At 40.8% G+C, this 26,982-nt stretch overlaps 1 protein-coding gene across 3 annotated transcripts in view; it reads right to left on the bottom strand.

Moving 5' to 3' along the window:
* Window positions 1-26,982, bottom strand: part of phf14 (PHD finger protein 14) — a 167,711-nt gene that overhangs the window by 102,322 nt on the left and 38,407 nt on the right. For all 3 annotated transcript variants that reach the window (XM_084081425.1, XM_084081426.1, XM_084081427.1), the window contains exons 7-11: window positions 17,517-17,676; window positions 13,126-13,237; window positions 11,580-11,717; window positions 5,113-5,268; window positions 4,429-4,699 (exon numbers count right to left, since the gene is read on the bottom strand). In XM_084081425.1, coding sequence (XP_083937551.1) covers window positions 4,429-4,699; window positions 5,113-5,268; window positions 11,580-11,717; window positions 13,126-13,237; window positions 17,517-17,676 — 837 coding nt within the window. The remainder of the gene's footprint in view (window positions 1-4,428; window positions 4,700-5,112; window positions 5,269-11,579; window positions 11,718-13,125; window positions 13,238-17,516; window positions 17,677-26,982) is intronic.

Here is a 26,982-nt window from a genome sequence, read left to right as displayed (position 1 = left end):
ATAGAACGCTGTGTAATCTGGTGGAACCAGAACCCACAGTGGAACCAGAACCCACGATGGAACCAGAACCCACAGTGGAACCAGAACCCACGATGGAACCAGAACCCACGGTGGAACCATGAGCAGCTCCTCCAAAATAATTCTCCTCGGCTAGGGGAATGATTTAGTTGTGTTTGGCATCATGGTTTGGTATACCTGTCTTTTATTATAACTCGTAGCGAGACTAAAGCAATAGACGCCTTAACAGACAACGTCACACTGATAAGAACCAGTATGCGTGCGCAGGTCGGCACCAAATGAACCCCACCACTCATAAGATGCAATGTAAAAGTGGTCACAGCCTCACGTGTAAAAATGCATCCCATCAAACTTTCAGATGCTATTTTTCTCCCAGTGTGGAAGAAGAACGCTTAGGATGTTTACTGTGATCTCTGCCTCTTGAAATATATAATCCTTGGTTTCTGTTGTGTGTAAACAATAATAACAATTCAAAGCAGTTGTCCCCCTAAACCCCGCCTCCAGTGGCTGTCATCAGAACGGAGGGAGCGCTCTTATGATCGCGGCACCAGAACCAGCTCTTGCTGCCGCAGCTGCAGCCCGTCAAGCCTAAATTTAAGCTCCGTCCCGTGAAGGTGTCGCGCAGCAGAGAACGGCCGAGAATAGCAGACCTCCAAGCTCACATCGGTCGCATCTGCGACGTGGTTGTGAGCTTGTATGTCAGCTGTTCTCGGCGCGCAATACCGGTGAGGGGTGAAGTATATGTCTCGCTAGGGCGTGCCTCACTAGCCTACACACAGAGGAGGTTGAATGAAGTGAAACCAGCAGAACCCCAAAACAACAGGTTTGGGGATCTGTTGGGAATTGATTACATGAAACAGTCACCTGTGAGTCCAGTCTCAATGTTTGTAAACACATAATTGGTCTATAGATACGGGGAACAAAGCCGCAGCCTCAAGGAACGGTAGACGGATGGATGAATGAATTAAATGTTTTTCTTCACAGAATGGAATGTTTTACGGTCATGATTCACTATAGTAGGGGCTGCTAAGTGAAAAATCGTTACGCGGCGGATAAAAGCATGAAATTTGATACAGATGTCCCTTGGGTCATCCTAAAACATCCTAGAAGGGGTGCCCAAAAAAATCTTAAACAGGAAGTGAGTTATGGACAAAATCCAAAATGGCCACCTACACTGTTGACCGTTGACTCAAAAGACACCAAAAGAATCTCCAAAAAGCATAAAATTTGGCACACATGTCCCTTAGGTCATCCTAAGACATCCTAGAAGGGGTGCCCAAAAAAATCTGAAACAGGAAGTGAGTTATTGACCAAATTGAAAATGGCCGCCTAGTGTTGTCGATTGACTCAAAAGACAACTAAATAATCTCCAAAAAGCATAACATTTGGCACACATGTCCCTTGGGTCATCCTAAGACATCCTAGAAGGGGTGCCCAAAAAAGTCTTCAACAGGAAGTGAGTTATTGCCAAAATTGAAAATGGCCGCCTACAGTGTTGGCGATTGGCTCAAAAAGCCTATAGAATCTCCAAAAAGCATACAAATTGGCATATATGTCCCTTGGGTCATCCTAACACATCCTAGAAGGGGTGCTCAAAATAATCTGAAACAGGAAGTGAGTTATTGACTAAATTGAAAATGGCCGCCTACAGTGTGAAAGATGATGCAAGATACCTAAAGAATCTCATAAAAGCATGAAATGTGGTACAAATGTCCCTTGGGGGATCTGAACGCATTCTACAAGGGGTGCCCAAAGAGGTTTTAAACAGGAAGTGACCGCCTAAAGCAATTGACACAAAAGAAAACATAAAGGGACGTCATAAAAGTGTACCATTTGGTACGTACATTGAGTGCTTCTTAATATATCCTAGAAGGGGTTATTTATTTGTTTGTTTGCTTGTTTATTAAACTTTTTAGGAAGGGACCATGTTGAAGAAATTCTAAATGGCTGTTTAAACAGTTGACCACGGCAGTCTGCATATTATGCAGACTCTACCTTCTGTTTTCATTTCTACATCAACCTTCTGTTTTCATTTCTACATCATCTTATCTATTTTACTTTCTGCATAATTTTTTTTATTTTACTCTTTGAATCTTCTTTATTTATCTAACTCTCTGCATATTCGTATTTATTTTACTCTGCATCTTATCTTACTCTGCATATTCTTAATTTTACTCTCTGCATCTTATTTATTTTGCACTCTACATCTTCTTGCTGGTTTTACACTATCTTCTCATGTATTTTCTTCTTGATCATTACTGTTTTTTTGTGATTAGTGTTTAGTAACTACATGTATTCATGTGTGCCATTTCGCAATTACCAGCACATTGGCATAATGCTCTGCAAGGTAACCCAGCATCCCGGCATCTACACTTTCTCGAACAGAAGGGCTCAGCTTTGCAGCCACACTTGAGTTCTCTACAAACTTTGGCAGCCTCTGGCAAGAGTGTCCATAAAGGTGTCCACGAATCAGCGACTTTAATCCATCCATATTTGTCAGGAGATGGTAGAGATTGCATAGCTTTCAGGCTTCTGGACCAAATGCCAGATTGGCAAACTGCTCGATTTGAATGTTGTAGCAGTGCAGCCCGTGGGGGAGGAGTGTTTTCCATTGAGAGACTATTAAGACCTTTTTTGGGCACCCCTTAAGATGCATTCAGATCACCCAAGGGACATTTGTACCAAATGTCATGCTTTTATGAGATTATTTTTTATGAGTGTCTTTTGCATCATCTGTCAACACTGTACACGGCCATTTTCAATTTAGTCAATAACTCACTTCCTGTTTCAGATCATTTCAGGCACCCCTTCTAGGATGTCTTATGATGACCCAAGAGACATGTATGCCAAATTGTATGCTTTTATGAGATTCTTTAGTTGTCTGTTGAGTGAATCGACAACACTGTAGGCGGTCATTTTCAATTTTGTCAATAACTCACTTCCTGTTTAAGATTTTTTTGGGCACCCCTTCTGGGATGTCTTGGGATGACCCAAGGGACATGTATGCCAAATTGTATGCTTTTATGAGATTCTTTAGTTGTCTTTTAAGTCAATCGATAACACTGTAGGCGGTCATTTTAAAATTTGTCAATAACTCACTTCCTGTTTAAGATTTTTTTGGGCACCCCTTCTAGGATGTCTTAGCATGACCAAAGGGACATGTGTGCCAAATTGTATGCTTTTATGAGATTCTTTAGTTGTTTTTTGAGTCAATCGACAACACTAGGCGGCCATTTTCAATTGTGTCAATAACTCACTTCCTGTTTCAGATTCCATTGGGCACCCCTTCTAGGATGTCTTAGGATGACCTGAGGGACATATGTGCCAAATGTTATGCTTTTTGGAGATTCTTTTGGTGTCTTTTGAGTCAACGGTCAACAGTTTAGGTGGCCATTTTGAATTTTGTCCATAACTCACTTCCTGTTTAAGATTTTTTTGGGCACCCCTTCTAGGATGTTTTAGGATGACCCAAGGGACATCTGTATCAAATTTGGTGCTTTTATCCGCCGCGTAACGATTTGGCCATTTTTTGTGGTTAGCAGCCCCTACTACTAGGAGCCTGGATTTCTTGATTCTAGGCTTAAAGTAATTGACATAAATATGTTTTGGGAAATCTCTATGAAAGCAATTAACACATTCCATGCCAGCGTTTAATCTTACGATGTCGCCATAGACCTCGTTAAAATCCTTAAGATTGAGCTCTAAACTGTTTGTAAACAAAGCGGAGATCTGACTGCTTCGACCACGGAAAATCCCATGCAAAACGGAATCACCATCTTGTAGTTAGAACGGTTTATGTTAACTCTCTCAGTGCCAATGAAATAAAAAAATATTGCGAACTGTGCCAAGATTTCTTTTGTTTTTTTCAAAGTAAAAAAAAAGTGCTTAGGAAGCGAGATACAGCCTTTTTCAGTTGTAAGTTAAACAAGGAGTGGATGGAGCTGCAAATCTTCAGATAATGATATCTTGGGTTCTGAACACTTTTTTCTTAAAAACTCGGGATTTTTCGTTCTGGCAGGGAGGGTATACATTAAAAACTCGGGATAACTCGGGGTCTGGCACTGAGAGAGTAAAACAGTGATCAGCGAGGAGAAAAACTACAAAGAAAAAATGGTGTTTCAGTTTCGTTTTTAGAACGGAGGCCGACGGGATCGGCAAAACCGGATCCCGGATAATTCCGTTTCCGGTGGTGCTACCGGAAACGGATGTGGATCAAAAAAATGGCAAAAGTGCACTTTTTTTTTTTTTTTTTTCAAAAAAAAAAAAAAAAAAGACCAATTGGCGTAGATCTACGCGATTGGCAGTCAATGTGTTAATGGAGTGAATTTGAGTGGAACCACAAAATGGCCGCCACTGCCACGCCCCCGTTCCCTGTAGTGTGATTCCTCCTGGTTTGTCCCTCTCTCTCACCCAGGTAGTAGTTGACGAAGTCTGAGGAGAGGGCGGGCTGCTTGTGCTTGCGGCGCCCGTCCATGCTGGCCGAGGTGTCCGAGGTGTCCACGGGGAAGATGTCCGTGCTGATGCCCATAAGCTCCGCCTTCCTCATCAGCTTGCGGATGGCCGAGGCGCTGGAGGTCAGGGGTCGCGGGAGCTTCTCGCGCGGCACCCAGGCCTGAGGCCGCGTGTTCCTGGACAGCTCCGCCTTGTTACGGTACTGCTGCAGGCGAGTGGTGATGCGGGTCTGGCAGGGAGGGGGGAGTACACACGTACACACACACACACACACACACACACACACACAGAATGTTACTGTAATATTAAAGGCTCTACACCATGAATTTTAACTTTTTCTTCTTTTTTGTGTGTTTTTGGTCTCCCCTACCTCTCTTCTATCCTCAAAAATCCCCCAGTTTAAACACTCAGGCTTTCACAGCAAATCTGGGGTTTTCTGTAAATTGGTCTCAAAACAGACCAAACTGATTTGCACACTGACGTGACGTCAGGGTGCAATCCCTCCCGTTTTTCAGTAAAAGTACTGAAAATTGTAAATGTACTTAGTTACTTTCCACCACTGCCCCTGTCTGCCCCCATATTACATCTTTCTTCTGAACCACTCATGACGCACCAATAAGAAGTAATAAAAGTGGTACTAACTTTGCTGACCTGAGCTTCCGGGGCGAGCTGCTTCTCTCTCTCCTGCACAGACACCTTACAGTACGACTGTAACGCCAGGTAGTTCTTCCTCTTCCACTTCCTGTCGAAGCGGTCAGCGTGCTGCTTGCAGTAGGCGAAGAACGGGTCTGCGATGTCCTGGAGGGAGAGAGAGACGGCACAGAGAGACGTAGGTCAGGATCAGTGATGGAGAGTTACCTCTTCTGTACTTGTGAGTCAGTGGCAATGTTATCACAAGTAGAGACTAGGTCATTCACAATGTTATCACAAGTAGAGACTAGGTCATTCACAATGTTATCACAAGTAGAGACTAGGTCATTCACAATGTTATCACAAGTAGAGACTAGGTCATTCACAATGTTATCACAAGTAGAGACTAGGTCATTCACAATGTTATCACATGTAGAGACTAGGTCATTCACAATGTTATCACAAGTAGAGACTAGGTCATTCACAATGTTATCACATGTAGAGACTAGGTCATTCACAATGTTATCACAAGTAGAGACTAGGTCATTCACAATGTTATCACAAGTAGAGACTAGGTCATTCACAATGTTATCACATGTAGAGACTAGGTCATTCACAATGTTATCACATGTAGAGACTAGGTCATTCACAATGTTATCACAAGTAGAGACTAGGTCATTCACAATGTTATCACAAGTAGAGACTAGGGCATTCACAATGTTATCACATGTAGAGACTAGGTCATTCACAATGTTATCACAAGTAGAGACTAGGACATTCACAATGTTATCACAAGTAGAGACTAGGTCATTCACAATGTTATCACAAGTAGAGACTAGGGCATTCACAATGTTATCACAAGTAGAGACTAGGTCATTCACAATGTTATCACAAGTAGAGACTAGGTCATTCCCAATGTTATCACAAGTAGAGACTAGGGCTTTCACAATGTTATCACAAGTAGAGACTAGGGCTTTCACAATGTTATCACAAGTAGAGACTAGGTCATTCACAATGTTATCACAAGTAGAGACTAGGGCATTCACAATGTTATCACAAGTAGAGACTAGGGCTTTCACAATGTTATCACAAGTAGAGACTAGGGCATTCACAATGTTATCACAAGTAGAGACTAGGGCATTCACAATGTTATCACAAGTAGAGACTAGGGCATTCACAATGTTATCACAAGTAGAGACTAGGGCATTCACAATGTTATCACAAGTAGAGACTAGGTCATTCACAATGTTATCACAAGTAGAGACTAGGGCTTTCACAATGTTATCACAAGTAGAGACTAGGGCATTCACAATGTTATCACAAGTAGAGACTAGGGCATTCACAATGTTATCACAAGTAGAGACTAGGGCATTCACAATGTTATCACAAGTAGAGACTAGGTCATTCACAATGTTATCACAAGTAGAGACTAGGGCATTCACAATGTTATCACAAGTAGAGACTAGGTCATTCACAATGTTATCACAAGTAGAGACTAGGTCATTCACAATGTTATCACAAGTAGAGACTAGGTCATTCACAATGTTATCACAAGTAGAGACTAGGTCATTCACAATGTTATCACAAGTAGAGACTAGGTCATTCACGAATAGTGATTTTTAGCATTCCACTTATTGGACCTATAAGTATTCCAATATTCGATTAATCGATTTGATTATTAAAAAAAATAATGGCCAATGGAATTGGCGACGGCATTGACGACTCGACCCTCGCCTGACGCGTCAACTTTTTCATCTAAGCCGCTTGTGAACACTACGGAGGCCCATTTGAGACAAAAACACTGTGGCGAGGTTTTTGTCATTAAGAACGTCAGATAAAACGATAAAAATATGCGATCCAGCGCATTGATCGTCCGCTCAGGTTTTTTAGCTGTGGTGGACTCGGGATGGAGTTATGAAAATGTTCTACTGTACAACTCGTCCTATAGGACATAATATCATATAAACGGTAAGGAAAAGGCTAGTCCAGAATTCTTCTTTAACTCAAGTAACATTTTTAACACAGAACTGTGTTTTCCCTGTAACAGTATGTCCGTAGTGCTATTGCTTCTTGTACTTCAGTATAAAACACACACCGGGGGGAGTATTTCCTCCATCACAACAGGTGTCCAGACACCAGAGTATCTAGAGAACAGGGAGCTTCTTTTATTCCCTGTACCCAAAGCTTTGGTCCCTTATTTCACTCAGTTATTCCAGTCCACCTCTCAGCCTGTCAGGGTAAAAGAAAATAACACAAAAAAAACCTGCACAGGCAGTTTTCCAGCCGCTTGGCTTCTAGGAACTCGTTTAAAACCTTAACCCACTCAGTACGGGAACAACGCATCCGTATCGTTTTAGATTTGAGCAATAACAGTGGTTTTCAACCTTTTTCATGCCAAGGACCCCCTAAATATATGGACATTTGGCCACGGACCCCCCATCTGAAAATGTTTTGTGCCAGAGACTCCCTTGAAAAACAAAGATTTGAGTTAAAAATGTTCGCTTAAAAAAAATAATATATGTATATATAATCGAAGATATGTACACATTTTCAAAAAATAGCAGATCTACAAGCTCATAGCGCGGCACTCGGTATGAGCTTGTAGATCTGCTATTTTTGAAAAGCCAAAGCTAAGTGGTTAAAATGATTGTGACGCTACGTTGACTAATTTCACTGGGGACCCCCTGGTACCCCCACAAGGACCACTGGTGGTCCCCGGACCACTGGTTGAGAACCACTGAGCTATAACCATTATTATATACTTTGGCTATTCAACTCAAATCTTTGCTGGAACAAAACATTGAACAAATGTTCGCTTTGAAAAAATATATATATTCAAAGATGTGCACACATGTTCACGATCTTTCAAATATATATATATATATATTATTGAATAGCCCAAAGACTAATCTCTAAACATGTTACACGGATGCGTTCCCGGTCTCAGCGGGTTAACCCATTGAGACCTGAAGCCGATTCTACATGTCTCCTAAATCTCAACAGTTTTCTGAAAAACCTATGTTTCTATACCAGTGGCGCTCAATTTCTTTCATGTCAAGGACCCCCAAAATTATATGCATTTGGCCGCGGACCCCCATCAAAATATTTTGTTCCAGGGACCCCCCAGAAGCAAAGATTGGAGTTAAAAATGTTCGCTTTAAAAATATATATATTCAGAAGATTTGCAAACATTTTCACGATTTTTCAAAAATAGCAGATCTACAAGCTCGTAGCGCGGCACTCGGTGCCGCGCTACGAGCTTGTAGATCTGCTATTTTTGAATAGCCCAAAGTGTAAAATAATGCTTTTTAGCTCAAATCTAAAAATGACACAGTTCCCGGTCTCAGCGGGTTAAGGGTGTTTGGGTGAGGATGCTATCACTGCCTTCACCTGTTGATAGGGTCCCTTTGCCACAGCTGACTGGATTAAGTGGATTGCGGCGGCGAGGCGGCTATAAGGCTATAAGGCTATAAGGCTATAAGGCAGAGGCACTTTTCCCCGGCTAGGCGCTGCGTCCTATCTGGAGCAGGAGTAAGCCATGCGAGGTGCATGCGTGATCCCAGCCGCCCGCTGACTGCCTGGCTGACTGGATGGCTGCAGCAGCCTTGTCTGTGCTCATGAATAAAAGGCTGCATTTTGGTTAAATGGAGCTGTTTAGAACAGAGATTTTCAGAGATTTTTTTTTTGAAGGACCCCTAGTTTGACATGCTTTAGGCCACGGACCCCTGATTCATTGGTTCTCAAAGTGGGGTCTGGGGACCCCCAGGGGTCCGCAAAATGCGTTAATATAGCGGCACGATCATTTTAACCTTTTACACTTTGGGCTATTCAAAAATAGCAGATCTACAAGCTCATAGCGCGGCACCGAGTGCCGCGCTATGAGCTTGTACATCTGCTATTTTTGAAAAATCTTGAAAATAATGAGCAAATCTTTGAAAAAATATATATTTTTAAGCAAACATTCGTAACTCAAATCTTTGCTTCTAGGGGGTCCCTGGAACATAACATTTGAGATGGGGTCCGCGGCCAAATACATGTCATTTTGGGGGTCCTTGACATGGAAAAGTTTGAGAACCACTGCCCTAATTGATAGCTTTTGTTTTTCATCTCCTGGACCCCAATCTATATTGGCTCATTCACCGCCAGAATAAATAAATACATACATAAATCATCCACTGCCAGCGATTTTTTTAATTTTCTTACCTTTTCAAGTAGTCACAGAATATTTATCAACAGTATGATCTCCAATTTCACTGTTTCTACTTACAGAGTTACAGACCTGTAAGGGTCCATTTGGTTCCATTTGTACACTCTCAGAGTTACAGACCTGTAAGGGTTCATTTGGAACCCCTGATGGTCCCTAGACCAGACATTGATAACCAGTGGTTTATACCAAACTATGTTTTAATAGTAATAACTTGTTATCTAATGAAGCTCAGACACTTCATTCAGCTGACTGGATTTTATAATCCCATAAAGCGCTCAACTGAATTAAATATACCAAACAAATCATGCTTAAATGACTTGAAGCAACAATAATCAAACTTGTTTTAAATAGGTGGTTATTTGTGAATAAGAAGAATTAGCTTAATTTAAAAAGCATCTTACCAAAGTTACAGATGAAAGTAAAATAAAAACAGCTCATTTTTAAATCTGTTAATCTTAATTAATTAAGAAACATATTAGATAAGTAGCCATTTATTTCTGCGCTGTCTAATTGCATATCTATAATTATATATTATTATAAATTGCAAATAGGGTTTTCATGAAGTAGCTTGTAAGAATATGACACATATAAAACTACTGCTTCCTAGTGTTTCTATTGTTTTACTACAATCACTATGGAGGGAGGTGGAGCATCGAGGTCTAAAAGGCAGGACACAAGATGCATTGTGGGTGAATCTACCTCCTAGTTCTCTAGTTCAGTAACCTGGGGTCACCTGACTCCAGTGGCGTGCACAGACATTTTGAGGGGCAGGTGCTCAAGTAAATTATACTTTTTTTGTTTACTTGGTCTGCTCTTTTTCCCTCTACACCTATACCTCTTTGCCAAAAATAGCAGATCTACAAGCCCACAACGCCTCGCAGCGCGAGGCGTTGTGGGCTTGTAGATCTGCTATTTTTGGCTAAAGTTCTCCTCAGAAAAGGGATGCTAGGTTTCGAGTGGTTATGGTAAAAAGAATAATCATATCACATAAAGATTTGGCGGACCCCCTGTAGTAACTCTGAGGACCCCCTAGGGGTCCCGGACCCCCTGTTGAAGACCCCTGCTGTGCCCTTTTTTCAAAAGGGCACTTCTGGTCAAGAGGGCAAAGGGCAGGTGCTTTAGCACCACCTAGAGTCTATCTGTGCACGTCCCTGCCTGACTCTCCACCAGGGAGAAAAGCCTGGTATTCATGTTTGAACTAGCTGTGTGATGCGCTTTAGAAAAGAAAGGAAAACAATAATCGTGGTTCCGGCCGCCTGATGACGTAAAGTTATTTCCGCTCCGACCGGATCAAGTTACTAGTTCAGTAATCTCTCAAGAACATATCCATCGCTGCGCTTCAATCTGTCGGTAGCCGTGTTGACAACCCGTGCACATTGGCTACAAGTGGGCGTGCCTTCAGATCAGGAAGCAGGCCGCGCTTTACCCAATCAAATGTAGTGGGCGGGATTTACGTGCGTGCGGCTCGTTTCCCACTGGAAACAAACCCAAACTCATTTAACAATAGCGTCCTCGGAGCAGACAAAACCACGGAAAGTTAGTAACATTTTAACTTGCTCTTTCATTATAGAAACAAGTGGGCTTATAACCAAAACCATCCATGTTCTCTGGGAGAAGTGGTGTTAGTGTTCCGTGTAGAAATATTGTTAGTGGGAATGAAAACATAGTCGCACCACCGGAAGTGAGAGGCTGAAGGCAGACCAAAACCCTGGTTTCCCTGAGCAGGGTCGTCCGTTCAGCTCCCCCCAGAGCCAAATGAATAAGTGAAAAACAGCAGAGGGTCCCCACATTATTTTGGGGGGGGTCCCCAGATGATTAGCTTAATGTGCAACATTGTGTTCTCCAGTGATGCTATGCTCATTTGAGAAGTGGTTGCTCTCTATTTTAATGACGTGACGCGCACGTCGCTTAACACCTACAGTACAGGTCACACAATGGACAATTGATATGCATATAGCTAATTCCTATGTTAATGTACCTGGCGTGAGTCGGGAGCCTTTGTAAACTTTGATGAAGTGTGAATTTAAAGTAGTTTTAAATCTATGTGTGTGCCTGCACGTCCCCCTGGCCAAATAAGTGGTTGCTCGGCGTGCAACCCCGTCCACTGAGCATTGCACCCCTGGTGTTCTCACTCAACCACATTCAACGAGGGCTGAAAACCTGGATGCGGCACCGTGTACGTTCTGAAGAGACGTGTGGGTCTAAAGAGGGCCTAGAGGAGAAGAGGATAAAACAGTGCTGGTGGTTTATTGCATGGAGCTCATGGTCTCACCTCCTCAGCGGCGGCCTCAGACAGAAGCCCCTCCCTCTGGGCACACGTGACGTGGAAGTAGGAGCGACACATGCCGGCGTCACAGCTGATGCACACGCCGGTGCGGGCGAAACGGGCGTCTTCACAGAAACTACACTCCTACAAAACCAGAAGGACAAGAGAAGAGACCAGTGTTGATTTCATTGACTAAAACTATGATGAAAAAAGTTTGTCGACTACCTTTTTTAACTGACCAAAACTAAATAAATCCTAAGCTATGATGACTAAAACTAAGACTAAATATATTGACAATTCCGTCAACAAAAATAAACTAGACTAAAATGCTAGTGAGGGTCTAGTGGAGAAGAGATCCAGTAGAACTAAAACACAAGTCATTTTATGTTTGGTTGCGCTCTGAAAATAGCAGTGTTACGCTCTGAAAATAGCAGATCTACAAGCTCACAACGCGTCGCGCTGCGACGCGTTGTGAGCTTGTAGATCGGCTATTTTCAGCATGCAACCAAGTGTAAAATCAGCCATTACGACGCCATCAAGGCACCGCCAACATACATTTAAGTCGACTAAATCAACTGTAGATTTAGTCGACTATAATCTTATGATATTATAGTAGACTAAAACTAGACAAAATCTAAAACGTTTCAGATGACTAAAATATGACTAAAATTAATGGAATTTTATTCAAAAGACTATGACTAAAACTAAATCAAAATTTGCTGTCAAAATCATCACTGGAAGAGACATCAGACAGTCCCTGGACCCCACTTTATGAACCACTGTCCTAGATGTGTTTAGATTACACACTGGTATCGGATCGGATACTCGGTATCGACTGATACACGGAAATCGGTATCGGGAGGATAAAAAACTGGTATCGGTAGTGTTTTCTCTCTACGCTAAATATCTTTCGAAACATAGCTGATCCAAAAGTTCACGAGGCTGTGACGCGTTGTGTGAACTTATAGATCAGCTGTTTCCACCAATTATTTACCACCCGACAGTGATGCTATAGGGTTCTAGAGATACGACCTGAGTCACACACAGATATATATATATATAATATATATATCATATAACATAACTTAACATGGTTAAAGGGATAATTCACCCCCCAAAAACTACTTTTATTCTATTCATTAGTCACCCCGTGGAGACTTGAATTCCCGCTTTAATTACTTCAGTCTATATTAGTAGCTTAATGACTAGAATTAAAATTCTATTGTCTGTTTTACATCCAATGTATTTGTATTTAAGTTCATAAAGTTAACATAAGTATAACTAAAAACATTTGAAATGAAATAAAAATGTTACTTTTCAGGATTCCAATTCATAAATACTAAAAAAAAAAAAGAAATCAGGTGTCCAATTCAAAAATAGCAAAAATAGCAGATCTACAAGCTCAAAATGTGTCACACTTTGAGCTTGTAGATCAGCTATTTTTGCAGTATATGCAATGTGTCCCTCTGGTCTGGAGTGAGTGTGTAAATATAGTGTGGCCCTCTGCATCATCAAAGTTGCATCACCACCCCGTGCTGTAAACAGTACTTGCCTTGGCCCCGTATTTAGAATAGTTCATCTCAGTGAGCGTCACTGGCCGTAGTTTGTCGATGTCTCCGAACGCCACCCCGGGAACGTAGAGCGCACAGACCACGTGCACCCATCTGGGACCAAGAAGAAGAAGAAGAAGAAGAAGAAGAAGAAGAAGAAGAAGAAGAAGAAGAAGAAGAAGAAAAAGAAGAAGAAAAAGAAGAAGAAGAAGAAGAAGAAGAAGAAGAAGAAGAAGAAGAAGAAGAAGAAGCAGAAGAAGCAGAAGAAGAAGAAGAAGAAGAAGAAGAAGAAGAAGAAGCAGAAGAAGCAGAAGAAGCAGAAGAAGAAGAAGAAGAAGAAGAAGAAGAAGAAGCAGCAGGAGGGAGGGAAGAAAAACACAATTAAACCTTCAATGAAGTGCCTCGTTTGAGAGAGAAATACAACATCTAACTGTGTGTGGAAAATGTAATCAAGGCTTAACCCTTTAAGACCGGGAACGCATATCTGTGTAACCACTTTAACCATTATTTTATTCGTTGGGCTATTCAAAAATATCAGATCTACAAGCTCATAGCGCGGCACCGAGTGCCGCACTATGAGCTTGTATATCTGCTATTTTTTGGAAAATGTGTGCAAATCTTTGATCATATGTATTTTTAAAGTGATTTTTTTTTTAACTCAAATCTTTGCTTCTGGGGGGGGGTCCCTGGAACAACATATTTTGAGATGGGGGTCCGCGGCCAAATGCATATAATTTTGCGGGGTCCTTGACATGAAAAAAGTTCCACTGATTATAGCAACATAAGTATAAAAAAACTGATTTAGAAGACATTTGAAGAATCCCCAGAAAGAAAGATTTGAGTTAAAAATGTTCGCTTTAAAAAATATATATATATATATATTCAAAGATTTGCACAAGATTCATCAAAACTATATAAATAGTTCATAGCGCTGTGCTATGAGCTTGTATATCTGCTATTTTTGAATAGCCAAGGAAATGTTAAAATGACACACATATGTGTTCCCGATCTTAATGGGTTAAATGTTTGAAGAACAAGACATGTGAAGAAAAAAATAATACGCGACATGTTAAAACATAAACTAATCGTTTCTGGCATTTTGCTACTTTCAGGGAGGAATAGAAAAACGGCCAGAATCAATTTGATAACATTTTCCAGTGGCTTTACTTCTTATATTTCCCCTCTTAGAAGCCTTTAACAGTAGTCAATTACTTCAGACAATGAGGAAATTGGCATCTGTAAATTGCTTGCGGTTTCGGAGGCAGAGCTCCCAACACATCAAAAAAAGCAAAAATTTAACCCATTAAGACCTGGAACTGTGCCATTTCTAGATGTGAGCTAAAAAGCATTATTTTACACTTTGGGCTATTCAAAAATAGCAGATCTACAAGCTCGTAGCCCGGCACCGAGTGCCGCGCTACGAGCTTGTAGATCTGCTATTTTTGAAAAATCGTGAAAATGTGTGCAAATCTTTGAATATATATATTTTTAAAGCGAACATTTTTAACTTCTGGGGGTCCCTGGAACAAAATATTTTGATGGGGGTCCGCGGCCAAATACATATCATTTTGGGGGTCCTTGACATGAAAAAGATTGAGCACCACTGATATAGAAACATACGTTTTTCAGAAAACTGTTGATATTTAGGAGACATGTAGAATCGGCTTCAGGTCTCAATGGGTTAAAAAAAAGGATTCATAGATGTATGGATTTATGGACCCCTACCCCCCCACACACACACACCCTCTTCCTCCCCCCCAGACTTGACTGGAGGGAGGGAGGGAGGGAGGGGGGGGCGGGGGGCTACAGTTTGGTGCTGTGACACAATTTCAAATGCGGAGGACTTTAGGGAAAAAGAATCCGAAGTCCAATATAAAGATATCTATCTGTAGCAAGCAGCCAGCGCGCTCCCCACTTTAACCCACTGAGACCGGGAACGCATCTGTGTCATTTTTAGATTTGCTTTGAGGCTATTCAAAAATAGCAGATCTACAAGCTCATAGCGCTACGAGCTTGTATATATATGCTATTTTCTTTGAAAAATCGTGAAAATGTGTGTAAATCTTTGAATATGTATTTTTTTTAAAGGGAACATTTTTAACTCAAATCTTTGGTTCTCGGGGGAGGGGCTGGAACAACATAGAGATGGGGGTCCGCGGCCAAATACATATAATTTTGGGGGGTCCTTGACATGAAAATGTTTTGTTCCAGGGACCCCCCAGAGGCAAAGTTTTTTAGTTAATGATGTACTTTAAAAAAAATATATATATATTCAAAGATTTGCACACATATGGTCAAAATTAAAAGAAAATAGCAGATCTACAAGCTCACAGCGCGGCACTCGGTGCCGCGCTGTGAGCTTGTAGATCTGCTATTTTTGAATAGCCCAATAGTATAAAACAATGGTTGTATACAGGCTATAGCAAAAAAGAAAATCTTAAAAAAATGCCAGCGCTGCGTCGTCCCCGGCGTTGGGGGGTTAATTTGCAGTGTTTTTCATGCTCTAGTGAAGTAGTAAATTCGGGTGCAGGGCTGGCGGAGGCACCAGGCACTATCAGAGATAACGTGGCTCAAGTCTCCACGCTTCACATAGCACACTCTCTTCTTTTCTCTCACTCCCTTTTCTCTCCTCTTTTCTTCCCCCTGCTCTCTCTCTCTCTCTCTCTTTCTTTTCTCTCTCTTCTCTCTCTTTCCGCTCTAGTCTTCTCTCTCTCTCTCTCTTTAACCCATTAAGACCTGGAACTGGGTCATTTTTAGATGTGAGCTAAAAAGCATTATTTTACACTTTGAGCTATTCATAAATAGCAGATATACAAGCTCGTAGCGCGGCACCGAGTGCCGCGCTATGAGCTTGTAGATCTGCTATTTATGAAAAATCGTGAAAATGTGCGCAAATCTTCTGAATATATATATTTTTAAAGCGAACATTTTTAACTCCAATTTTTGCCTCTGGGGGGTCCCTGGAACAAAATATTTTGATGGGGGTCCGCGGTCAAATACATATAATTTTGGGGGTCCTTGACATGAAAAAGATTGAGCACCACTGATATAGAAACAAACGTTTTTCAGAATACTGTTGGGATTTAGGAGACATGTAGAATCGGCTTCAGGTCTCAATGGGTTAAAAAACTTTCCTCTCTTCTTCTACTTCTTCTTCTTTCCGATACTAAAATGCACAATTTTAGATTTTTTTTTTTCTCCCCCTTTTTCTCTGCTCTCCGCCTCCATCCTCCATCCAGTAATCTTGACCGGCACAAAAGGTCAATAGGTCAATAGCTTTATTTGTTTCTCCGAAGGGCTTTTTTTTCTCTCCACTGTGGCTGGTTCTAATGAATGCTAATTGGACGGTTTGGCGGGTCAACGGGGGCAGAGACTATCCCCCACACCCGCCGTTTCTCAACGGCGGCGCATGGACCCTTTTCGGGTCTGTAACTCCTCAAACACACAGTTATTTATCCCATTAAGACCTGAAGCCGATTCTGCATGTCTCTTAAATCCCAACAGTATTCTGAAAAAAAAAATCACACCCTGTGTGAAGAGAGTGGTGCCTTTGATGAGCCCCGTATTGAAACATTGATGTTGTCATCAATGTTTGTTTATTGGACATACATACATACATACATACGGACGGACACACGGACAAAGTCAGATATAGGAGTGGTTGGCACCACTCAAAAAACGTATGCTTCTATATCAGTGGTTCTCAATCTTTTTCATATCAAGGACCCCCAAAATGACATGTATTTGGCCACGGACCCCCATCTCAAAATATTTTGTTCCTGGGGGTCCCAGAAGCAAAGATTTGAGATAAAAATGTTCGCTTTAAAAATATATATATTCAAAGATTCGCACATATTTTCACAATTTTTCAAAAATAGCAGATCTACAAGCTCATAGCGCGGCACTCGGTGCCGCGCTATGAGCTTGTAGATCTGCTATTTTTGAATAGCCCAAAGTGTAAAATAATGCTTTTTAGCTCAAATAAAAAAATGACAGAGATGCGTTCCAGGTCTTAATGGGTTATAGAGCTATATCCGTCTGGAATGTATTACCATCTCACATTCATCTTATATAAAATAAATGATCCTTCAAAATAGCGTTAAAAGACGGGCTTGTTGCAGCAGACCACATGACCGCAATCTTAATCTTGTGTTGTGTTTAATTTCTGTATAATGTAATGCAATGTAATTATGTATTTGTCATGTTTTATTTGTGTATGCATCTTATATGGACTCCAGGAAGACTTAGCTGTCGCCTCGGTGTCAGATAATGGGGATCTATTCAATAAACAACAATAAACAACAACTCAGAGAGTTGTACAGATGGTACATTTGGAATATAGTCTCTGACTCCCATCGCCTCATCGATTACTGATTGATCCAGAATGCCCTACCTGCCGGCGTCCGTCTCTTTGAAGATCCCGTCCTGGTTGGGACACAGCTCACAGCTGGGCGTCACGCCGTTCTTACAGGCATCACAGAACCACGGTTCTGTGGAGTTCTCCGAGGCCGAGCTCATGATGCTGTCACTCTCACCGTCCACTCCATAACATCCTGTAGGACACAGGTAAAGATAGAGTCACCATTAACACCATAACATCCCGGAGGACACAGGTAAAGATAGAGTCACCATTAACACCATAACATCCTGTAGGACACAGTTAAAGATAAGAGTCACCATTAACACCATAACATCCTGTAGGACACAGGTAAAGATAGAGGCACCATTAACACCATAACATCCCGGAGGACACAGGTAAAGATAGAGTCACCATTAACACCATAACATCCTGTAGGACACAGTTAAAGATAAGAGTCACCATTAACACCATAACATCCTGTAGGACACAGGTAAAGATAGAGTCACCATTAACACCATAACATCCTGTAGGACACAGGTAAAGATAGAGTCACCATTAGGGATTCAAATTATCGATTCATTCATTAATTGATAGTTCATAACCTTATCGATCGATAAATCGATTAATTGATAAGCAGGACCGAAAGGAAACTACTTGTCCGAAACCGAAAATGAGTTCAGAAACATAACATTAAAGAGCATCAGCTGGACACACACACACCTCCCCTCTGCAGCTCACATTTGATATCACACACACCATACCTGTAACTTTCACTAGCCCCCAAAAAAAACGTTGAAAGTTTTATTTATTAATATTTTTTTCAATTAATTGAAAATTGATACATTTAATCGAGTAAATTCCTAATGGCAGTTAATCAATTATAGATTAATTGTTAACCATTAACACCATTACATCCGGCTGATGTAAGACAAATGTGTTTCTGTGCGCATTAGCAGCGACCGTTTGTTTACATCGTAAGAGGTCACCTGACTTTTGAAATGTTAGATTAGACTTAAGTTAATTATTCACAAACAAGAAACAAGAGTAGCAAATAAAGATAAAAGTAATATTAAAAGAATCAAGTCAAATCAAAAGTAATATATGTATATGTTATATATATATATATATATATATATATATATATATATATATATATATAAATCCGTCCTTCTCTACGGTTCAGAGACGTGGAAAATGAGGAAAAGAACATTGCAGAAGATACAGACTTTTATAAACAGCTGTCTGAAACGCATCTTTGGGATCAGGTGGCCGAACAAAATGAAGAATGAGGAACTATGGCTGAGAGGAAGACAGGAACCAGTAGAGAAGCAGATCCTGAGACGAAAGTGGGGGTGGATAGGCCACACCTTGAGGAAACTGACAACCAGCACTACACGCCAAGCCCTGACTTGGAATCCCCAAGGGAAGCGGAAGAGAGGGCGGCCTAAGAACACTCTGAGGCGGGACACTGAGGCAACGCTCAAGAGACAACCAGCTGGGGGGTCGTAGATGGCCTATGCTCCACTGGGAGCGATGGGCCTAAGTAAAGTAAGTATATATGTATATATATGTATATATATATATATATATATATATATATATATATATATATATATACATATATATATATATATATATATATATATATATATATATATATATATATATATATATACATATATATATATACATATATATATATATATATATATATATATATATATATATATATATGTATATATATACACACACACACAGTATTTCGACATTGTGCTCTTGCTACTTTTACATAAGTACAAAAATCTTGAGTAATTCTTTGGCCACTTGCTTGACATGCTCACACCTCGTTTGTCGTCTTTTATGCCACCTTGGCCGCCGACATTGAGACCTTTTTTTATGACTATTAATTCCCCACGCATTCGGGGGGGGGGGGGGGGGAGTAGTACGGGTACAGTTCCGACCCTCCATTTAGTAAAACCAGCCCGTTCACACTTCTTTCTTCTTCCTGCCGAGCTCGTCATTTCCTGACACGGATAATCTTCACTTGGGGGATTAATACCCAGCTATCCTGGCAGTCATCACTTTTTGTCAGGCTTAGCTCATATTAGCCGCGGCAACCCGTGGCTTATAGCGCTGCTAGCTTTGTATCTCAGTTCAAAAGGAACATCGGCAGATTTGTGAGACCGGTTCGGCCGTTAAGTCGGTTAGCCCTTTAAGACCGGGAACGCATCTATCTGTGTCATTTTAAAGATTTCTTTGAGCTATTTAAAAAATAGCAGATCTACAAGCTCATAGCGCGGCACCGAGTGCCGCGCTACGAGCTTGTAGATCTGCTATTTTTTAATAATCGTGAAAATGTGAGCAAATCCTTGAATATATATATATATATATATTTAGAGCAAACAATTTAAATCTTTGCTTGGGGGGTCTCTGGAACAAAATATTTTGAGATGGGGGTCCGCGGCCAAATACATATAATTTTGGGGGGTCCTGGACATGAAAAACGTTTGAGAACCACTGATATTATAGCAACATAAGTTTTAAGAAAAAACTGTTAGGATTTTGAAGACATTTGTAAAATCCACCAGAAGCAAAGATTTGAGTTACAAATGTTCACTTTCAAAAAATATACATTTTGCAGATTTTGAACATATTTTCAGGATTTTTCAATAATAGCAGATCTACAAGCTCATAGCGCGGCATGTAGATCTGATATTTTTGAATAGCCAAAGAAATCTAAAAACGACACACAGCTGCGTTCCCGGTCTTAACGGGTTAGAGCGGGCGTGCGGATCGTTCAGAAAAAAAAAAACCTTTCCGTGGTTCAAAGCCCAATCAGCGTTAAGCGGCCATCTGTTGCCGGCGGTATTTCCAGTTAATACCTTTTCTTTAAGGAGAAATAAACCTTGGGAGAGGAGGCTATATATGGGCTTTGGCCCGCTGTCCTTGGCCACACGCTGAGCAGTAAAATGGAGGTTAGGAGTGTGCTGTGTGGTTTGTTCACATCTTGGGTGGTTAACCCGTTGAGACCGGGAGGAACGCATCTGTGTAACCACTTTAACCATTATTTTTTATACTTTGGCTATTCAAAAATAGCAGATATACAAGCACCGAGCGCCAAGCTATGAGCTTTTTTTTTTTTTTTTTAGCTATCTGCTATTTTTGAAAAATCGTGAATATTTGTGCAAATCTTTGAAAATATATATATTTTTAAAGGGAACATTTTTAACTCAAATCTTTGTTCCTCCGGGGGGAAGGGGGGGGGGGGGGCAATACATATCATTTTGAGGGTCCTTCACATGGAAAAGTTTAGTTCCAGGGACCCCCAGAAGCAAAGTTTCGAGTTAAAAATGATTACAAAATTATATAAATTCTAAGATTCGCACACATTTTCATGAACAAAAAAAAAAGAAATAGCAGATCTACAAGCTCAAGTTTTTCTTGCTCAAGCTCTGTGCCCTGCTATGAGCTTGTAGATCTGCTATTTTTGAATAGCCCAGAGGGAAAAAAAATGACGCTTGGATGCTTTCCCGGACTGAAGGGGTTAAATGCTAAGTGGTTGTTCTCATTGTGAAGGTCAGGACGGAGCTCCAGCTGGGCCTTAATTGCCCCCCATTCAAGTAATCAGCAGCTTGATTGGTGTAATCCTGACGAGGAAAAAGACAGAGCTCAGAGAACGAGGCTGTGAAAAAAAAAAAAAACAGTAGAAGATACAGACTATGATTCTCTACTATAGGCTTAGAATGAGTGATTCACCAGGACAGACCAATCAGAGACAGTAGAGGTAGAAAGGACAAACAAAGTGTACAGGGATTAGAAGATGAAATGAAATGTCACGTCTGGAAAAATATGTTGTTTAACCCATTGAGACCTGAAGCCGATTCTACATGTCTCCTAAATCTCAACAGTTTTCTGACAAACCTATGTTTCTATATCAGTGGTGCTCAATCTTTTTCATGTCAAGGACCCCCAAAATGATATGTATTTGGCCGCGGACCCCCATCAAAATATTTTGTTCCAGGGACCCCCAGAAGCAAAGATATGAGTTAAAAATGTTCCCTTTAAAAATATATACATTCAAAGATTTGCACACATTTTCACGATTTTTCAAAAATAGCAGATCTACAAGCTCATAGCGCGGCGAGTGCCGCGCTATGAGCTTGTAGATCTGCTATTTTTGAATAGCCAAAGTGTAAAATAATGCTTTTTAGCTCAAGTCTAAAAATGACACAGTTCCAGGTCTTAATGGGTTATAGGCCAAGAGTCCTAATCTATGATTTGTGAAACAGCATGAAAGGACAAAATAAGAAATAAGCAACTACAGTAGCTCTGTGAAAACACCCCAAAATAATCCACTATTAGGCCGCCATGAGCGTCGGCTATACAGAGCTTGTAGATCTGCTTTTTTTTTTTTTTAAACAGGCCCACAGTCGCTTATAATAAGCAGACATGGCAACACTGACTACAAACACAGAGACAGACGTAGAAAGGACAAACATAGACCAATCAGAGACAGACGTAGGAAGGACAAACACAGACCAATCAGAGACAGACGTAGGAAGGACAAACATAGACCAATCAGAGACAGACGTAGAAAGGACAAACATAGACCAATCAGAGACAGCCGTAGGAAGAACAAACACAGACCAATCAGAGACAGACGTAGGAAGGACATCTTGCACACAGAACAGAGACGGACCAATCAGAGACAGCCGTAGGAAGGACAAACACAGACCAATCAGAGACAGCCGTAGGAAGGACAAACACAGACCAATCAGGGACAGACGTAGGAAGGACATCTTGCACACAGAACAGAGACGGACCAATCAGAGACAGCCGTAGGAAGGACAAACACAGACCAATCAGAGGCAGCCGTAGGAAGGACAAACACAGACCAATCAGAGACAGACGTAGGAAGGACAAACACAGACCAATCAGAGAAGGCCGTAGGAAGGACAAACACAGACCAATCAGAGACAGCCGTAGGAAGGACATCATCAACCCAGCACAAACACAGAGCCGGAGCAGAATAAACAAGTCCTTCTGCTTCTCCATGTTTGCTTTTCAAACGCTCCCTCCAGGCTCCCCGGTGTGCTGCGCTGTGACACGCATGTACAACACTTATACTACCATGTCTTTACTTAAGTAAAAGTACAAATACCTTATAGAAATACAAGTAAATGCCTGTTTTCCCCGCATTTTTCTTTTTTTTTTATTTAAAAATACCCAAGTATTGGCATCAAAATATACCGAAAGTACTAAAGTAATATGTTTTGCAAAATGTGTCAAACTGAGCATTGTAGATCAGCTATTTTCAAATAGGCAAAGTATAAAATAAGGCTTAAGTCGTTAATGCATGTTTTGTATCAATAATGTAAAATCTGCAAAGTAACTAAAGATGTCAAATACTTGTAGTGGAGTCAAAAGTACAATATTGTCTCTGAGATGTAGCAGATACCTCGCATCGCCGAGCTTCAAAAATGTGTACGTAATGTGTCATACAAAAGTAGTGGAAAAACAGCCGATCTACAAGCTCACGTGAGCTTGTAGATCGGCTGTTTTTCACTATTTCAAAATGTTTTTAAAATGATAATAAAAAAAGGCAACGGTTTTGAACATACAAGGTTTCCACCCGACAACAACGATCCAAAAAAAAAGAAGAAAAAAAAGTACCTCAAAATGGTACATAAGTAGAATACTTGAGTAAATGTACTAGTCTACTTTCGGGCCCCCCGGTGCGGTGGTGTGGTGGTGTGGGGGGGGCCTGTCCGCAGAGTGACGAGCAGCATGCAGAAGAAGAAAGTGTTCAGCCTGGGTGTGTGTGATTTGTGAGTCTTCCCCAGTAGCTCAAAAAGCCCCTCAAGGCCGTGGCAGTGAATTAGCCCATTGAGACCTGGAACTGTGTCATTTTTAGATTTGAGCTAAAAAGCATTATTTTACACCTTGGGCTATTCAAAAATAGCAGATCTACAAGCTCATAGCGCGGCACCGAGTGCCGCGCTATGAGCTTGTATATCTGCTATTTTTGAAAAATCGTGAAAATGTGTGCAAATCTTTGAATATATATATTTTTAAAGCGAACATTTTTAACTCAAATCGTTGCTTCTGGGGGTCCCTGGAACAAAATATTTTGATGGGGGTCCGCGGCCAAATGCATATCATTTTGGGGGTAATTGACATGAAAAAGATTGAGCACCACTGATATAGAAACACATGTTTTTCAGAAAACTGTTGAGATTTAGGAGACATGTAGAATCGGCTTCAGGTCTCAATGGGTTAGGAGCCAGTGTGTTATCTCCTCAGCGGAGCCACAGTCTATGATTGCTGCCCTCATTGCTGGTGAGAAGCACGTTCTGCCGGTGTAATAGCCAGCCATACAAACCGCATCAGCCGAGTAATTGTTTTGGCAACCTTAGGAAATTAACCCCTTCAATCCGGGAAAAGCATCTGTGTCTTTTTATATCTTTTTACATCTGTTTTATTTTTTAGATCTACAAGCTCGTAACGCGGCAACGAGTGCCGCGCTACGAGCTTGTAGATCTGCTATTTTCGGGAGAAAGAATTGTGAAAATGTGTCAAATCTTTGAATATGTATATTTTTTAAAGCGATTTTCTTTTACACGAATATTTGCTTCTGGGGGGTCCCTGGAACGAAGCATTTTGAGATGGGGGTCCTCAGGCAAATATATATAATTTTGGGTGGTTCTTGAGAACCACTGATATAGAAACATACGTTTTATTTTTCAAAAAACAGTACGATTTAGAAGACATTTGTAGAATCCCCCCAGAAGCAATCATTTGAATTACAAATGTTTGCTTTAAATATATATATATATAAATTCAAAGATTTGCACATAATTGTCAAGATTTTTTCAAAAATAGCAGATCTACAAGCTCATAGCGCGGCACCGAGTGCCGTGCTACGAGCTTGTAGATCTGCTATTTTTTGAATAGCTAAATACATCTAAAAATGACACAGTCAGATGCGTTCCTGGTGTAAACGGGTTAAGAGGACAGCATTAAGATTCTTTCTTGTGGCTCTTCTTCTTCTTGTCTGAAGGCAGTTTTCTCTCTTTTCCTTCCTGTGAAAGTTTTCCATTTAAAGAGCTTTTTTTTTGTTTTTTGTGCTGTAACATCGGTAGGAGGTTCTGACTGAGTCATGCTGCTAGGAACGACCTGGCTCAGACAGGGGAGGCCTCATAATAAAAAGCACTCGGTGTCGCGCTATGAGCTTCTAGATCTGCTATTTTTGAGTGGTGCTGAAGGCAACCACTCCTATACATGACTTTGTCCGTGTGTCCGTATGTATGTATGTCTGTGCACAAACATTGATGACAACATCAATACGGGGGTCAATACGGGGCTCATACGGGGCACCACTCACTTCACACAGGGTGTGATTTTTTAGAATAGCCTAAAAAGAAATCTAAAAATGACACAGATGCGTTCCCTGATTCAATGTGTTAAATGCTAAAAGGTCGTGGGGGACGTGTGGTCTACGTGTAGTGACCTGATGACAGATGTGAGATGAGAATAAAAAGAGCAACATAGACGCAGGGTAAAAAAGAAAAAAACAGCTGCCATCTGTTCTCCTTCACATCACTTAAAAACACAGGAAACAGGTTAGGAAACATGAATCCAGTGCATCTTCAACACCGGAGTCCACCAGGCCCCCTACTGGTTTCACTCTACACTACACATCTTGCGTTGTGAGCTTGTAGATGTAGATCTGCTATTTTTTAGCAAAATGTTCAACCCCCCATTTCCTGAAATGTAACAGTTTTGGACTTAGGAGGTTTCCACACCACAGTAACGGTTGATGCATTCAAGGGCAACGGCAGGAGAGACACAACTTTGTGTCATCCACAACGGGGCTGGTTTGTCATGTTCTCTGGTTGCCACGGTTGCAGATACAACAGTCACAAAACACAGTGTACAGCCTCATAAAACCACAAAGTGAGAGAGAGAGAGAGAGTGTTACTTTGTTAACCCATTAAGACCGGGAACACTTTTGTTTCGTTTTTACATTTCTTTGGCTATTCAAAAATAGCAGATCTACAAGCTCATAGCGCGGCGGTGCCGCGCTATGAGCTTGTAGATCTGCCATTTTTGAACAATCGTGAAAATGTCTGCAAATCTTGTAATATATGTTTAAAGCAAACATTTGTAAAATATTTAGTTCCAGGGACCCTTAGAAGAAAAGTTTTGTTACAAACGTCCACTTCATTTTTTTTTCATATATTTGCTCAAATTTTCAAGATTTTTCAAAAATAGCAGATCTACAAGCTCATAGCGCGTGACTCGGTTTTGAAAAAAACGAGTGATTTTTTAGCAAATATATATATAAATATAAATATATATATTTTTTTAAATGATGAGCTGGTAGATCTGCTATTTTTGAATAGCCAAAGAAATGTAAAATGACACAGATGCGTTCCCGGTTTGAATGTGTTAAACAAAAGAAAAAAAGGTGTTAATATATTTCTATCCGGCCTTCTACCCACAGCCTAGCGTCTCAAACACAACAACAAGAAGCTGGGCTCAAGGACGTAAAAAAACTCAAAGCAATTAATTAATGTAAGTAGTTTAAAAGCGATGTGTAAAGTCTTTTTCTCAAACTTATTCCACTTCGTATGCATTTAAACAAATAAAGCTGCTGCCTAGACCACCTCAATTAATTGAGCTTTTTTTTGCGTTTAAGGCAAATAATTAAGTTTACAGTCCAGAACTCATTGAGGGTGTGTGTGTGTGTGTGTGTGTGTGTGTGTGTGTGTGTGTGTGTGTGTGTGTGTGTGTGTGTGTGTGTGTGAGATCAATACTGCACTCATTTAAGCTGGCGGCACAAAATCAGAAAACGAGCCTGTTAATGACAAGCACGATGGTTCATTTTGTTGTTAGGGAACTTTTATTTAATTATTTTCTTTATATATACACTACAGCCTCTGGCCTTTGAATAGAGCCCTACCAACATATTGCTGAATATACATGTATATATGTTTCAAAGCGAACATTTTTAACTCCGATCTGTGCTTCTGGGGGACCCTGGAACAACATATTTTGAGATGGGGGTCCACGGCCAAATTCATATCATTTTGGGGGGTCCTTGCCATGGAAAAGTTGGAGCACCACTGATATAGCAACATACTGTTAGGATTTACTAAACATTTTTTCTACCGGAGAGACCCCGCCGGTTATCAAATGATTGGTTTAGGAATGCGATAAAAACAAACACATCTCCATGAATTCAATGCTTCATGGGGTGTTTAGTTGATAGAAGATAAGTCATTTTTTGGGTGAACTACTCCTTTAAACCTATATGCGTTGGATATTTGAAAATAGCAGATCTACAAGCTCAAGCTGGTAGATCTCTATTTAAAAAAAACACACACACAAATCCTGGCACAGGGGTCACAAAAGACTTTTAGATGGGGGGGGGGGAGCAAGCCCAAATAAGCAACTACACATTACAATCCCAAATACTTACAAGCAAGTTAACCCT

Source organism: Gymnoscopelus microlampas (genome assembly GCF_963454915.1).
Source record: "Gymnoscopelus microlampas genome assembly, chromosome: 15".
Lineage (NCBI taxonomy): Eukaryota > Metazoa > Chordata > Actinopteri > Myctophiformes > Myctophidae > Gymnoscopelus > Gymnoscopelus microlampas.
Note: the sequence above shows the minus strand (reverse complement) of the source record. Positions and strands in the feature narration are given on the sequence as shown.